At 32.5% G+C, this 18,027-nt stretch overlaps 1 protein-coding gene across 1 annotated transcript in view; it reads right to left on the bottom strand.

Moving 5' to 3' along the window:
• The window catches only part of LOC145279762 (uncharacterized), a 318,056-nt gene extending 310,799 nt beyond the window's left edge, over positions 1-7,257 (bottom strand). The window contains exon 1 of the mRNA XM_080131069.1: positions 6,642-7,257. Within this exon, the coding sequence (XP_079987195.1) occupies positions 6,642-6,720 (79 nt within the window). The 5' untranslated portion in view covers positions 6,721-7,257. The remainder of the gene's footprint in view (positions 1-6,641) is intronic.
• Positions 7,258-18,027: the final 10,770 nt, after the last annotated feature.

Consider the following 18,027-nt stretch of genomic DNA (forward strand, 5'->3'; position numbering starts at 1 on the left):
GAAATAATACAAATTATAATTTCTCTTGTAAAAACTTCGGAAAGTTTTTTAACATTATCAGAAAGTCTTTTAACATTATAAGGAAGTTTTTTTAACATTATCAGAAAATTAAACTAAAAGAAAAATTGTTTGTAGAATAATTTCTCTTAAGCCAATTAAGGTTCGTGTGAATATATATATATATATATATATAATAGCAGGCCGCCCCGCATTGCCCGGTCGTAAAATACGCTTAAATATATTTTGATTAATGCAGATTTCGTATTTATTATTATATTATATTTACCCTAATATATATTAGTGATTAAAAAAAAATGAAAAGAAATGACTCGTGCTCCATCGCCGAGAATTGAAACCAAAATGTTAAGCTTACGATTTACTTTTTCCTTTGACGTTAATACCTGAGTTATGAAGACATGTTTGCTGCAAGGCTAAAAATTTAAACATGAACCAATAGATATTACATTACGCATGCATATTCGTAATGTCTCATCGCAAATCAATTGTTTTTAATTTTCACACTTTTGTTCTAATTTTCTCCGGCTAAAACCCAAATATAAAGTTTCGCATAGGTTCAAATGCCCTATGTACTAAGTTCCATGTCTGTAAACCAAAAAATGACAAATGAGTTTTTTAAACAGTCCTGGTCAAAATCATAAGACCACTTAAGAAAGTAAGCGTTTAGGCATATTATCGAATTTATAATCAAACAAATGGTTAAAAGCATTGCCAAAAGGGAAAATATGATGAAAAAAAATGAAATCTGCTTCATTCGAAACCTTAACCCTGATCTAATAATTATTTTTTAAAAAAACAAACATTTTCACCTGGTTAAAATGATAAGGCCACTGATAATTTATCTAACAAAAGGCAATTATAAATTACTAAAAAGGGTCGCGGTATTTAGTATAGCCTCCATTATTACGAATTACTTCAAAAATTCTCTTCGGCATGCTTGCGACTAAGTTTTTTATCAGTTGCGAAGGAATTTTATCCCATGTACTGAAAACTGAATCAGAAAGTTCCTTTATCGAATCATACTGGGTTCCATCCTTGAACACTTCTTTTGCCATCCATCCCCAAAGATTTTTAATGTGATTGAATTCCGGAGGAGATGCTGGATGATCTAACAATTCTATATTATTTTAAGAAAAGTATTCTCGTGCTTGTCGAGAAGTGTGTATCGCAGCGTTGTCTTGCTGGAAAATCGAATTTCTTCCACACAGACGTGGACCTTCAGTCCTGATAGAAGCATTTTCAAGCATTGAAATGTACTTCAATGATGTTTTCCGGCCTTTCACAACTTGCAACTTTAGGGTACCAGCTGACGAGAAAGCACCCCAGATCATTAAAGACCCTCCTCCACTATGTCGAGTTGAAAAAGTCTCTTTGGGCAAATTTTTATCACGTCAATAGTGTTGAAATCCATCTGGACCATCTAGATGAAACTTTTTCTCATCGGAGAAAATTATATTATCCCACTTCTCTTCATCCTAAGTCTGGTATTTGGCGGCATATTTAAGTTGGTTAGTTTTGTGCTGTTCAAGAAGACGTGGTTTCTGCAGTCGCTTTAAATGATTGAAAACCTTTTCAGATGCGTTCTGATGGTTTTAGGACTACATTCTGCTGCTGTTTGGCTTTTAAATCGACTTGAGCTCATACTGGAGTTTTTTTGTTTTTTTAATTTCTTCTGATACGGCGATCCAGTGATGGGGTTATTTTTTTTGGTCGACCTGGGCTCTTTTTGTGCCCATATTGATCTGGATTTCTTAAAAAATTTGTGATGACTGTTTTGCTACGATTCACTTCGTTTGCAATGGATCTATGGGAGAGTCCACCCCTATTAAGCTCAAAGATCCTTCCTCTCTCAAACTCTGATAATGGTTTCCCTTTTGCCATTTATAATTAAGTAAGATGTTTTTTTATTCACTAACACGTTACTTTTAATAACATAGAAAGCTTTTCGTATTCATTTTTTTTTCAAAACTAGCCGATTTTATTAAAGTGGCCTTATCATTTTAACCAGGTGAAAATGTTTGTTTTTTAAAAAATAATTAGATCAGGGTTAAGGTTTCGAATGAAGCAGATTTCATTTTTTTCCATCATATTTTCCCTTTTGGCAATGATTTCAACCATTTGTTTGATTAAAAGTTCGATATTATGCGTAAACGCTTACTTTCTTAAGTGGTTTTATGATTTTGACCAGGACTATATATATATATATATATATATATATATATATATATATATATATATATATATATATATATATATATATATATATATACGCATGCATGAATATATATAGAGAGAGAGAGAAAAATGTTTGTGTTTACTATAATCTTTTTACGCAAGTATAAAGCATGCAGAATATCTGCATGAATATGATTACGTTATAGTTAACTTTAGACGATCATCCTATAAGAAAACTGAAAACTAATAGGAAATTAATTAAAATGGATGTTTAAAAGAATGTGCAAATTAGCTAGATCTTTTGCAGATGAATGCGATTCCACGAGCCATATATAACAAATTGTATTTTCTTTTTAAATAAATAGAAAAAAGAGTTTTTTTAATATAAATATTAATACACAAAAAAAAACTATTTATAGGAGTATAGGTATAACGCACTGAACAAACGTCATGTGGTTGCGGGATCAAACCTTGCTATAGGCAGCCGCGCTCATGAGTCGTAGATATGATGAACAACGTGTCAGTTGATAACTCTTTTATCTATAATTATTAAGTAAATATATGTGTGCATATGTGTGTGTGAATATATATGTATGTATGTATATATATATGAGTATAGATGTGTGTGTATATATATATATATATATTGCTACTTATAACGTATATATCTATACAATTTGCATATATTTGTGCATTATTATGCATGCATATATGTGTAAATTCTATGTAGATATATGTATACTTATGTATACATTCCTTTGTATATATAAATATGTGTATATATACTGTTATATGCAGGTATATATATTGATATATTTATATGTATATACATACATATTTATAACGATTATTTAAATCTATTGTTATGCATGCGTGTATATATGTGCGAGCATACATAAATATCTAAACACAGAAGAATTCATATGTGCATATAGTAACACTTACACATATATCTATATACGTACATCTATATGTCATTTTTTATATTATTATTATGTATTATGAATTTACACGTTCATATATATTTGTATGTATTGAATAGTATATATGTGTGTGTGTGAACATATGTGTTTACCTATTTACTTATGTACATAGATATATAACTAGCAGATCACCCAGCGTTGTCAGGTCATAAAATACGCTTAAATATGATATTTTTAATGCGTACAGAATTCTTATTTATTATTATAGAGTCAATTATCTAATGATTGTTATATTGTACTCAATATATTGTGATTTAATTTTTTTAATATAAATTGACTTGGGTGTTATCATCGAGACTCGAAACCAAAATATTTAGCGCTTCAGCGTTATTTATAACCACTTGCGTTAATCCATACGCACAGTTTTTTTTTAATAACGTTGTAGAAGGTGTGCGTAAAAGTAAAATGTTTAGTCGACTTACGTCTGACAATTTCCTTTTTTTTCAATTTGAACCCTTACCGGCTATTTTTATTGACTAAAAATCGAATCGAATTTGTTTCACCGATCTAAATCCCTTATATATCAAGTTTAAAGTCTGTAAAAGATGACAGAGTAGTTTGGTAGAGTCTGTTACGCACACATACACACACACACAAGATCACTTTATTATCTTGATAGAAATATAGATAATTACACATGCACACATAGATAGATAGATAGATAGATAGATAGATATATGTGTAGGTAGGTAGGTAAGTAGATAGATAGATAGATAGATAGATAGATAGATTCCCTTAAATAAAAACATTCTTTTCAGCATCAGCCATTGTTACCAATCAACTCACCATTCACCGAATGCATTAACCTTTATCCTCGAGTTGCCTTTGCGCCTTGATAAGCGATGATTTTATTCGTTTCATTGTGTATTCATTCTATTTAAATTAAATCGTATTTTGTTTTCTCCATGATTTTATTTCACTTTTTTTAAATCCATCTTAATTTTATAGCTAACCTTAGACACCTTTGACCCATAAGGTCGAATCGAGTGTATTTATTTATTTGTTTGTCTGTTTGTTTGTTTGTTTGTTTGTTTGTTTGTTTGTTTGTTTATTTTAATATAAGCTACAGACATCTTGCTCCCCTTTTTCACATGTACGTTTTTTTTTACGCGTACATTTTATTGAACCTTTAAATACGTTCGGCGATCCAACCCATTATTATTTTCTTATTGTATGTATGAACGAGACTAAACTTGAATGCTTACTGGAAAGAACTTGAGCGTCTACTAGATACTATCCTCGAGTGTCTAAGAATCTCTCTGTATAGGTAATTGTCAGGACAACCAAGCATACGGATACTTCCCACTTTTTTTTTTACACAGGAATCACCACTTATCAGGGCCCGAAGGGTACTTGAGGATAAATGTTAATGGGTATACATTAGTCATTGTGATTATAGCGTAGTAACCATAAGTAGTTGGAATTTTGTAGATTGGATTACTTAGGAGGACAGTTCATCAAGAACTTGTTTACGTTGGACTTGAAGACAATCAGATTGTAGTCTCGAGTAAACCATGACTAAATATTTAAAATCACATTTCGTATTCGCGGCCCAAATAAGATCTCCTCAGTATGATTAGCCCACGTTAGCTTTTATGAGGAATAGTGCATTTTCTCCAAGTGATTTTACCTCAAATAATAGCACGAAATTGGATACTCCGCCAGACCAGCTGAATTCTGGTCCTAGGATCGGTTAAGACAATAGATCACAAGAAAGATATATTATAATATATTTAATGGTCAATTGGGGAAAAGAAAAGAAATATGTTCTCAACTTCTTTACCAATTCGGTGTTTGAGATGTAACGCAGTATTTTAATGAAATATTCGAATATCTATGTAGCCCCAGGAAGGGGCAAAGGCTACTTGATTTCTGAGAACGTTTACTGAAGTAAAATGAAATAAAAAGATTAGCACATGTGTACACACACACACACACACACACACACACACATATATATATATATATATATATATATATATATACATATATATAATAACATATACACGCACAGATAGATAGATAGATAGATAGATAGATAGATAGATTTTTATTGTGTCGTCCTCTTAATCAAATCTTGTCCAATTTCAAGCATCTCCCCGTCCACTTGACAAACATATTAATCATTATCCTCTAGTGGCATTTGGACCTTGATAAGAACATTGGTAAAAAAGAAATGTATATGTATGCGTTTACTGTACAACTTATCATCCTTTTTAAATTCAGTCTTATTTTTTCGTTTTTGTGTTGATCTCGTAAAAATGTTTTTGTCTCTCAGTTTTTTTAGATGAGGATTAATTATTCGTATTATTTGAATTATTTGAACTACTACTCTCATCTTGAGTGTTATTTTTTATCCGTTTCGCTCGATATAACCTTCGACCTTCTTCAGGTGTATCTTGTCGAACTCGGAAATCTGCATGTAATTTTCGAACGGAGCCCTTTTTTTAATTCACGAGGATAGCATGTTCTCGTGCCACCAACCATGACTTGTAGAAGTCTTACGAAAATTTCAATTGTATTCTGGGTGTCGCCCGCATTGGGGATTGAACCTTCAACCTTCAAGAGAGTTTAACTTAAACTGAATTTATAAAGTACTTTATTCACTATGCCACCGATCCGCAAGCATGGCTAACTGAACTAGAGCATTAAAATTAAAAAAAGGGTTCCAGTTGAAATTCCGTGCGGATTCCAGAGTTCAACAAAAATATTCTCAGCAAGATATACCTGAAGAAGGTTGGAGGAGAAATTGGCCGAAACGTTGTAAAAATAAATGTAAGATGAGAGCAGCAGCTCGAAGAATCTAAATAATACAAAATTTTGTTTATTTTTTGTTTTTAGAATTCATCCAAAGTTTAAAACTGACCTCACATGTTTCTGACCTTTTTTACTCTGAAGATAAAGAGTATATTTCTTTTTTGTTTGTTTGTTTGTTTGTTTTGTTATAAGCTACATACACTCGTTTAGCTACAATAGCTGTCAATAATTTCTTTTGCCCTCTATCTGTGCCTAAAACTAAACAAAAATTCCATTAGCAAAGTTTCCTCCATAGAACTGGCCATCTGCGGAACACAATACCTTGAGGCTGCTGCCCAGATTACTATAGCATGGTTGTTTTCATGTCCAATGTAAATAAGTTCTTGTTGAGTCATCCTCTTAGTTAAGCCCTATCCAAGTACCACTATTACCGATCATTACGGTGCTTTCCCACTGTCTCACTACCACTCGTTAACCCTGATGGCCTCTGGGTCTTGATAAGCAGTGAGACCCCCCTCCATGTTAAAAAAAAAGCTAACATCCATTAAAAGACTCCTTTCTCCCTCAGTGTTTAAGCATGTTCCTTTTGTTGAACCTTTAAATACGTTCCCGCGACCCTAACCAATTTTTTCGCCCTGCATATACACGCACAACAATGAAATAATAATGAACGAGTCATTATAAACGTAGAAATAACACGAAACTCACCTCTGATAACCGTAAGTATTCCCACAAGAACGAACGTACAGAGAAATCCAAAGTTATGTATTGTTTTTGTTGAAGACATGCCTTATTTTTTTCATTAACCTCCTTCAAAGCGTATAACACCGGTTCCAATGTATATACACAAACTCAGAGCGCTCGTAAGAGAACTAGTAGTCACACTTTGTATATATTCAGCCAATGCGCGTAACAATTATACTAATACTATTCTTATTATTATAGCTGTTCATAGTATTGTTATCATTAGTAGAAGTAATAAAATAGTATACTAAACTAATGATTTATGTTGTTCCCTTTTCTCATTAACAGTTGCAAAAGAACCTTTACTAGTTCTGTAACGTGTTGCCGTCTGTCCGCGTTCTTTTTTCTTGTTGTTGTCGTTGCTGTTGTTTTTCTTCTTTCTTTAAGGTTCGTTCGATCAGCGACGCGAAAGCGATTGCTTTGCCGCGCGTGCAAGCAGTTCTAACAAAGCCGCGATACTTAGAAGAAGAAGAACGTTTGCGCCCGTAAATAAGCAAATAAAATGAACGGATATTGAATGAAGCAAAGGAAGATCCTATCAACACACGCGCCTATATTAAATCTCTTCCGTTCGTATGACGGCCACTCCCGACGATAGACAGCTATATATAAGTCGTCGGATGTTTAACCCTCTGAGTGCTGAAAATTTTTTATCTGCATTTTTTTTTACCTATCATTGTATGTGACTATTGCGTTTTTGAAATGTTTAGATGAGGACTGATTATTCGTATTATTTGGAATCTTCGGACTACTGTTCTCATCTTGCGTGTTATTTTCATAACGTTTCGAACGATGTAACCTCCAGCCCATTTCAGGTGTATTTTCTCGAACTCTGGAATCATTCTGTACAAATTCGAGAATATTTCTGTCAAATTCGGGAATCTGCACGGAATTTCGAACTGAGCCCTTTTATTTAATCCACGCGAGGGCATGCTACCTCCATGGATTAAATAAAGGGTTCCGTTTGAACTTCCGTGCAGATTTCGGAGTACGACAGATAGATTCCCGAGTTCGACAGAAATATTGAAGAGTTCGACAAGATACAACTGAAAAAGATCGTCGACCGAAACTTTTGGAAAATAATACTCAAGATGAGAACAGTAGTCTGCAGAAGCTAAATACTACGAGTAATCTTTCCATCATCTCAAAAATTCAGAAACCTAACGTTTCTTATATGTTTTATATATCTAATTAGAAATATGCTCGTACAAAAAAGGGATAAGATTTATTGCCTTTACAGGAAAGTGTTTGACAAATTGTATGTCTTCTTACAAAAATTAAAATCGAACTATAATGCTACTCAAGCCTAAGAATTTCAGGACCCAACACAGTGTTTCAGAGTACGTCGGGAGAAACAGAAGACAAGTAATTCCAATTAAGGTTAAGATCTACACCTGAAGAAGGTCGGGGTACATATCGACCGAAAACATTGTCGAAAATAACACTCAAGATCAGAACAGTAGTTTGAATAATCGAAATAATACGAATGTACATAACTAATTTGAAAAATGTAGAAACCTAATTAATGTTATAAAATATTTTATTAAATAATTAAAATAATTTTGTTCTTAGACTTTCGGTGTATGACACTTATTGCAAGAAAGACTTTGTTGGGTTTTTTTGTTTTTTTGTTTTTTCTCTTCATTTTGCTGGTGGTATTAGCCCCACGTGGCATAACGTTACACCCTCAGGGACACGTTTTATCATGTAGACATTTCAGGACCCAACACAGTGTTGCAACGTACGTCGAAAGAAACGGAATAACTCAACTTACTTTATCTTTTGTAAGAACGGTCCTGGATATGACCTTAAACTATATCCAGTGGTGAGGCCCAAGTTTGCAGGCTTCGGGGAGTGTGGAGCCACCCTTTAATTGCTATTGCGCCCAGGTCCACTCTGACCCGGAGTGGTAGTACCTGTAAGGGTCCCAACTATGGGTTGAATAGAAACCGACTTGAAAACAACAAATATATTCTATTAAAAAAAATTTCTTCAAAATCTTTGGATTCGGCATTAAATAACCTGAAAAGGGTTGATATGCAGTAAAACAAAAACAACCAACCAACTTTTTTAAGAACGCCCGCCATTTATTTCCGAGTACTTTCCCCGAATAAAACGTTATCGTCTTCTCTCACGTGATCGTGCTCTTTCTTTCTGACCTCTGTCCTCTGAAACGTCATTTACGTTTCTAACGCAATCTTGAACGTAATTTCGAACGTGTTGAACGTGGTCGTCGGTTAGTGTACACGCTTTTTATAGTTTTTCTTCGCACACGACTCTGCATTTGCATACGCGCGTCCGCGCTCTGTTACAAGTATCGGCATACAGTGGAGAGAAAAATATACGTACGATGCTATTGGCCATTGTTGTTAAGTCTGAAATCGATGCGTATTTCCGTTGATGGCGCGAATTTTAAATAGAATGAGTTTGGTCATATCTTTGAAAAACATTTTGTAATGTTAATTTTAAACATTTCAGAAACCAAATAAGGTTTAAATTAAAATCAGAAATAATTCCAATAGAAAAACGCAAAGAAAAATCAATAACTAAGTATTCTTTAAAAAGAAAAGGTGTTTTGCACAGTTTAAAAAAATGATTTTAGTACAAAATAATGTTTTCAAAGAGGTGAGCAAGCTGCTTTTATTTAATGCGTATGGTATTTGTAATATATAAATAGGACCATCAAAATTGAAAAATCTGACTAATTTGTTTATTATGATAATGGCAATCCTCAGTTTATAATAAGATTGACCATCGGCTCATAGAAATTTGTCATTTTCTTATGCACGTATTAATCATTTTTTTTTTATTGAAATCAACCCAGATAAGGCATGAAACCACCTGATATAAGAAGTTACAAATACGTTTGTAATGTCGAAATCTAGTCAAGGTTAGCGATATATACATATATTCCAACAAAAAAAAATCAGTTATTCTTTCCCCTTTGTCTGAAACATCACTCGCTGAATGATAAAACTAAAAGAGAAAAAAAAGTGACGCGAGAGTTAAAGGGCTGCCGAAATTAAACGTTCGCATTTCTACCTCATTTAAACTGTTGCATTTATTGTGTGCAGTTGTGTTGTTCAGAGGTGATGGTGGTTCAGTGGTTTAACGAGACGGGCTGATGACCTGGGTGTTCCAATTTCGGATGCAGTCCGTTTAAAAAAAAATCACTTCCTGTTAGGATGTTTGCAACTTTCACGTGGTTTATCCTGTAAGCACCTGATGTCTTTCTAAAAATAATTCCAACTAAAATAATATCGGGGAAACCAATGCCAACAATAGAATCTTTGGATTCATACGATATGATGATGATAAGATGTGCTGTCGTTTCTATAAGGCAGATAAAATAAAATTGTACATTTTATTGTCGGGGCCATTTTAGGTGCATAGTCAATAAACCTAAAAAATTCAAAAAGATGTTCTTACCTCAACACAGCTATAAAACTGCTTGTCAACATCTTTCGTATTATTTGGATTATTTGGACTACTGGCCCATATTGAGTGTTATGCTCACAACGTTTCAGCCGATGTAACCTCCGATCTTCTTTAGGTGTATCTTGTTGAACTCGGGAATCTTTCTGTCAAACTCGGGAATCTGCACAGAATTTCGTACGCAGCCCTTTATGTAATCCACGGGGATAACATATTCTCGACCGAGGAGAATTCCAAAGTAATTCGCGACTGTATTCTGAATTTCGCTCACACTAATGATTGGACCTTCGATCTTCAAAAGCTACTTGTAAGCGGCACTCTTTTTGAGGGGGGGGGTTAAAGGTAAATCCTCAGTAGACTTGTCGCAATTTTGCTACAGCTACTCTAATAGGATTGAGTAATCACTCTATGAATCAATACCGATATATGAATATCAATCTTAAATATGTGAACTGGACACAATAGCTCGTGTGTCTTTTATTTATTTATTTACAGTGCATCGTGTGTTAGTTACTGTCGAAACAATGATGTCAGTGATTAATCGTATACAATTAGTTTAGCACAAGTTCAGCAACAATATGTATAGAAATTGTTGATTAATAAAAAATGAAAACTAGTACATTTTCTAATGGCATAAAAATGAAATTTTTCGATTATTCACCAAAAATAGCCTAATTATCTTTCCCTTCAAAGATTGCTGCCTGGAAATTTTGGTGGTAATCTATTTTCATGGGGTGTTACAGTTTTCTGATCGATCGATGCCGTAATTTTTTTTTTTTTTTTACAAACACCTGCTTAAATTAATAACTTTGAAAGATAATTCTTGCAGCTAAATATAAAAGTGTTTGTGTAGAGGCAGCGAATTTTAAATTAAAATAAATCACAGAAAAATATTTTTATCATACAATTATGTGGTTTATCCTAAAGATTAATTTTTGACATTTTTAATTTGGATGCAATTTCGGGCATATGGCCTCGCTACTAGATGTTGATTTTTCACAATTAAATTATGCTGTATTTCGACAATAGCAAGTCGAATTTTGTCATCGAAATAGTCTATTATGTCTGCTTTATAAACTTAGATATAGGAATTTACCTATCTCCAAAACGATTAATCTAATGGGGTAAAATCGCACGAATAAGGTAGCCAGTTGATAGTTCTATATCGTGAAATTATTCGTTCATCAAACTTCGTATGAGTAAATTGATCGTATCATTTGCAATTTACAATCGAGGCAGTGAATTTTAAATTAAAATAAACAACAGAAAAATAATTTTATCGTACACTTACGTTGTTTATTCTAAATATTAATTTTGGAGATTCATAATTTTAATGCAATTTCGGGCATATGGTTCCGCTGCTTTCGCGTATATGAATTAATCTGTCTTCCAAGTCTATTGTACCTGGTTTATCAGCGATGGTATGGGACTTTACATGTCCCTGAGTAAAATAATAAAATAATAATATCGTTTATGAAATGTTTCTCTCAGCAAACTGACCGTATCATTTGCAATTTACAAACGCTGCTCGATTGAATTACCAACCTAATGATTGAATTACCAACTTAATGATTGAATTACCAACCAAGCTGAACTCAAAATGAAGGATAGTTGCAAAGTCTGAAATTAAAGAAAGTAGAGTTGCCAATTTAAAGTTGGCTATATATAAAAACACCCTACATGTTATACTTCTTTCAAAACCTCTTGTCGACGACAAGCTTTATTTTGAAAAATTCAAAAACTAATATAAATAAAATATTAAAAGTTATTTTGTGTTTATGCATTGGGATTTAAAACAACTGAATTTATGGTAAACAATACAAATGTGTTTTGTCTTTTAGTGGTAAATATCTGCTTTAGATTGTTACCGATTCAGTAGTAAAAGCATACATATTATTATTATTATTATTATTATTATTATTATTATTATTATTATTATCATCATCATTACTACTACTACAATAATAATAATAATAATAATAATAATAATAATAAAAATATTGCAAAATTTGACTAATCAAAATGTAATACATGAATACATTTTTTATTTTAAAATTTAAGTGGGTTTTTCCTTGTACGTTAACCCAAATGGGATTATGGAGTTCCATACGCGGAATAAAACACATGAGAGATAATTTTGTACTCACTGAAATACTCGAAACGGCAATGAATCTCAAACTCAATTTTACATATATATATATATATATATATATATATATATATATATATATATATATATATATATATATATAGATAGATACAAGCTGTACTTTTAATATTAAAAAATATTAATGTTTAAAAAAAATGAAAATCAGAAAACTTTTTTGATTATTATTCTTCTGTATTTTGTAAAAAAAAAAAAAAAAAAAAAAAAAAAAAAAAAAACAGGAACGTAGATTCTATAGTTTAGCGGGCATGCGACAAAACTCAATTCATTGGAACGTAACTAATAATCATACCGGTACGATAGCGTGTGTGTTATTTTGTGTGTCACGCTTAAATCTTCTTTCTTCCGGGTGATTGTCGTTTAATTGCTATGACTTTCAATTTCTTGTAATAAATAATTCTACAAAGAATTCTTCAGAAGCTTTGGTTTCAGTTTCGATTATAGCTGAAAGAACTCAAGTTATATATATATATATATATATATATATATATATATATATATATATATATATATATATATATATATATATATAACTTGAGTTCTTTCAGCTATAATCGCAAAGCTTCTGAAGAATTCTTTGTAGAATTATTTATTACAAGAAATTGAAAGTATATATATATATATATATATATATATATATATATATATATATATATATATATAATGTTGTATCGATTGGTTTCCGAAGTGTAAAGCCAATGAAACTCACGTGATTATTAAAGAGTGCTCAATAGATAAAGACCTGGTATATAGTCTGTTTATTATAAAAACATTATTGGTTACATATGTGTGTACATGTTTTATTTGAACTCTAATTCAGGGATAACGCATTATCAGACCAAAAAAGAATAAATGTTGAAATCAATATTGTTTTATAAGAGATTTGGGTATGGTTAACGTTCTGGAAGATATTGGAGGGTATATTTTGTGAATGTGAGCAGTTTGGGTTGGGTTTTTTTAGTGAAGTTCGGCAAAGGAATGGAATAGGGATGAGGGGTGAGAGTAAAGTACGATTTCGTGTTGTTAAGCTGCGAAAAGGTGTTGGTATACTTTTAACTTGACGGTTATTTATTAGTCGTTTTGATGTTATACTCTTATCGTTGTTACTTTCCTATATAGGTTTTTATGGTTGTTTTTCTTTTTTGGTGGCGAATTCATTTTCCTATTGACAAGTTTTATTTATTTACTTAGTTTATTTGTTATTCTATTCCTCTCTTATATGTTCATTTGTTTCTAGTTTTCAAATTATTTATTTATTTAATTATTCATAAAATTTATGTTTGGTCAAATTTTACAGTTAGCTGGATAGATATATGGGATTATTTATATGATTTAAGCAAATATCTTACGAAACCAATGTAATTTTTACTCTCCTTTCAATATCGATTCTTTTTTTTTCTTTTTTTTTTTTTTTTGTCTGATGAGATGCTATCCCTGGTTTGAGATTCCACTGAAACATGTATGCACGTATGTAACTTATAATATTTTTATAATAAAGAGACTATATATATATATATATATATATATATATATATATATATATATATATATATATATATATATATATATATGAGTTTTGGTTTAAGTTTCCATTCAAGCTTATGCACCCAAGTCATATGGTCATATGGATATATATTTTCGTTTTTTAAATCACAACTTTATAATATATTAGAATTGATAGAAAATTAACTCTATAATAACATATACAAAATCTGCATCAATTAAAATATCATATTTAAGCGTATTTTATACCCAGGATGCGCTGGGCGACCCTGGTAGCTTAGATAAATACTTTTGCAGTTTTAACAAAAGAGCTACAATAATATCAGGGCGTCTCCATTTACGCTGAACATCCACGGAATGCTAACATCAATATATTGCATATGAAAGAGTCCATTATGGAATTTCCACAGGTCCCGCTAGTCTTATTTTAAACTAATTTGGGAAATAGGATAGGATTTATATAATGATACACTAAGCCACCTCATGTTTGTAGGTGCGTCATCACCTTTTACACAGAATTAAAAGAATGAGATCGTTCTATTAGCAAAGATGGTCATCGGTAATAATTCTAATGTTGTCAAAGTAAAACATGCCGATTTTATCTACCTCAAAATGCATTGTTTCAAAATCAAATTATGTCGGTGCGTCAGCAAAAGCAGCACAATTATATATATATATATATATATATATATATATATTAATAAAACTGAAATGTGTTTTATTGGTTTGAAGAATCATTTTTACTGTAAGGCCACAGAGAAAATTTATTGTTTAAAAAACGAATAAATTTCTAAAATGTTTAATACATAAACAAGAGTTTTTTGTCGTTTTATTTAAAGAATATGTTTGCTGACTATGACAATTAAAAATCCAATAATAGCAGAAGCAATTCTGAAAACCATTGGGGAAGCATTAAGAAACGGGAATCAAATTACGCAGCGCACGCCATCAACGATAAGAGCACAGGTATTAAGTGAGAATTCATCGAGTGCGGAAACCAACTCCCAAAATCAACGAACGCAAGCAGGTCATAATTTTTTTTCTATTCTCACTCACCCCAAAGGAGGTACATTGCCAGTTAGGCATAGAGGGCTACCATTAGGGATCATGTCTAGTGGAATACGGTGTAGGGAATTGAGTAATGAGAGTACATTTAAATCTAATTTTTCCAGCTCTAGCACAAATTTTTTAAAAACTTCAGCAGTCCAGGATTTTTTTTCACAAAGGAGTCACACTTATCAAGGCCCGGGGACCACTCGAGGATAAGGGTTAATGAGTGTATAGTAGTGCATGGGATAATATCGCAGCTATCGTTAGTAGTGGAAATTTGGTAAATTGAATTACTTAAGGGAACGGTTCATCAAGAATTTGTTTACGTTGGACTTGAAGACTATCAAATTGTAGTCAGCTGGAAAGCACGCAAACGGAAGCGATTTCTACAGGCGTGCAGTTCTCAGAACGAAGCTTTGTTCATGGAATCTACGTTTAGGTTTAGGAACAGATAAAAAGCGAGGGAAATTATTGATATCCCAAATATGGAAGATGCGGTCTGTGGTCGAATGCAAAATTATAAATTTTACTTGGAGAGGTACATATCTCTTAACACCCCTAAAAATAGAGCTCGTGAGAACGTATAATACTTAGTTTTTCTTGTTGTCTATTAATGCCTGTTTGTGTCTTTTATGTACGTGCGATAGTGCACCATACCTTTATTGGCATTAAAAAGTATCTAATCTAATAGGTCCCGCACTATCGACCAAGCTCCAACCTTTGTTCTAACGCCGCAATGTCGCATCTCTGTGCTTGTTTTATAAGTACTTTGATGGAATGTGCTCTGATTAGCTCATAGCACTTGTGCTCCCTCGCTGTACATACTCTTGACTAACCCGACATGCAGCAAAATCCCACCTCTTCACTGTTGACGTCCTTAGATATCAGAAACCCTTCTACTCTAATCATTTATTTCCTCAGGCTGCTAGACTTTGGAATTCCCTTTCTGTTTCCTGCTTTCTTGACTGTACTCATTTGCAAACGTTTAAATGTAATGTGAATAAATATCTCGTTGTACAACATATATATTCCTCCATTAGTTACAGTTAATTGTTTCAGATGAGCATTTTTTCTACATTTAATAACACCCGCCCCCGATTGAAACTGATTTGTTTAAAAACAGAAAACGAAGACAAATTAAATTTAGTTAAAATATAGGATTTGTTCTTATGCGCGGAGCAAAGTGTCGTACCTGTTCTAATACGTCACTTCATCTTTTTGGTCTTGGCCGGTGAAGAGGAAATCCTCCTAGAATAATTCAATTCTTATATATATATATATATATATATATATATATATATATATATATATATATATATATATATATATATATATATATATATTACATAGAGTTACCACTTATCAAGGTCCAGAGGCCAGTCGAGGATAAGGGTTAAAGAGTGTACAGTATCAAAATCATAGTAATCGTTAGTAGTGGAAATTCAGTAAATTTGTTAACTCAAGTGAAACGGCTCATCAAGAACTTGTTTACATTGGACTTGAAGACAGTCATATGGTAGTCAGCGAGAAAGCAGGGAAAGGGAAGACAGTTCCACAGGAGTTCAGTTCTAAGAAAGAACTTTTTAAACCAGGGTTCCCTTTTTTACAAGGGGGTCACCGCTTATCAATGCCCAAAGGCCATTCAATGATAAGGGTTAATGACTATCGAGTAAACTGTGAAACACCGTGATGATCGATAATGGCTGAGTTGGGTTTGGGTTTGATTATTTGAACGGACAGAAACAAGAATTATTTACATTAGATTAAAAAAAAAAACGACCATGTTATAATCAGCTGAAAAGCAGCTCCGCAGTATTGTGTTCCACAGACAAACAGTCCTAGGAAAGAAACTTTGTTCGTCAAAGTTTCGTTTAATTGTAGGCATTGATAGAAAGTAAGGTAAATTGTTGATAGTAGTTGTAGGTAGACGAGTATTTGGTAGTGAATGTCTTATAGCAGTTGGATTTTCCCCACAGTAAAAAGCAGTTTCTTGTCTAACTGTCCTTGTGGGGAGGCAAGTGAATAAGAACAATCGCGTACCTTTGTGTCTAAATCATCAGAAATGCATAACGATAACTTTATATGTTGCGGAATTTGTATATGCTGTGGAATTAAAAGGGTCGATATACCATAAAATAGACAACTCAAACTCATCCACGACAAAAAATACTGTTCACGTATAAATTATTATCTTCTTAATATTGTAAAAATCGTATGAAATAAGTCTCTACTATTGTAATATACTAGCAGGCGGTCCGGCGTTGCCCGGTCGAAAAACTATTATATTTTAATTCACGCAGATTTTTTTTATTTATTATTATAGATCCAATTCTCTATTGATTATTGCACTTGACCTAATATATAGTAATGATTTAAAAGGTAAAAAAAATGGCTTGTGTGCCATCAGTTAGCATCGAAACTAAAACATATCCGTTAGCGTGTGACCTAAAATTATACGCATGCAGATGTTGTAAAATAATAGCATTATTTAACTTATAACTTTTAATTAACGCATGCGCAGAAATAAACGTGTGTAGCCGACTTACGTCATGCCAAGGTCAATGTTTTTTTTTCTCAATTTTGAACCCTTAGCAGCTATTTAATCGGCAAAAACACAAACCGAAAGCGTGCTACAGCTCCAAATACACAATATATCAAATTTAAACTTTGTAGACAAATAGTCAGAGAGGAGTTTAGATAGATAGATAGATAGATAGATAGATAGATAGATAGATTGGCACATGTCTCTCTCCTTGGACCCTAATTGAATAATTAATCGATTAATTATTTAATGAAATCCCATGACATATAGTAACATATAGATGTGCTTACAGTTATATCTCATAGGATTAGCAAGTCTCTCGACGGTGGCAACCTTTCTAGGGCAATTGCTCTTGACATATCTAAGGCCTTTGATGGGGTATGGCATAAAGGTTTACTTCATAAGATCTCTAGCTATTGTATAGCTGGAAATGTCTTCTCAATTATTATATCATTTCTTTCTGATAGGTTCATAAGAGTAGTAGTTGAGGGGCAAAAATCAGAAGTTCACAGTATTAATGCCGGTGTCCATCAGGGGTCCATCCTGGGCCCAACTCTTTTCCTGATCTACATTAATGATCTTCCAAATCACAACCTTACATCATTTGTAGACATTTATGCTGACGACACTACCATTTATGGTAGCACATCTAA

Source organism: Euprymna scolopes, chromosome 7 (assembly GCF_053919585.1).
Source record: "Euprymna scolopes isolate OS-2025 chromosome 7, ASM5391958v1, whole genome shotgun sequence".
Lineage (NCBI taxonomy): Eukaryota > Metazoa > Mollusca > Cephalopoda > Sepiida > Sepiolidae > Euprymna > Euprymna scolopes.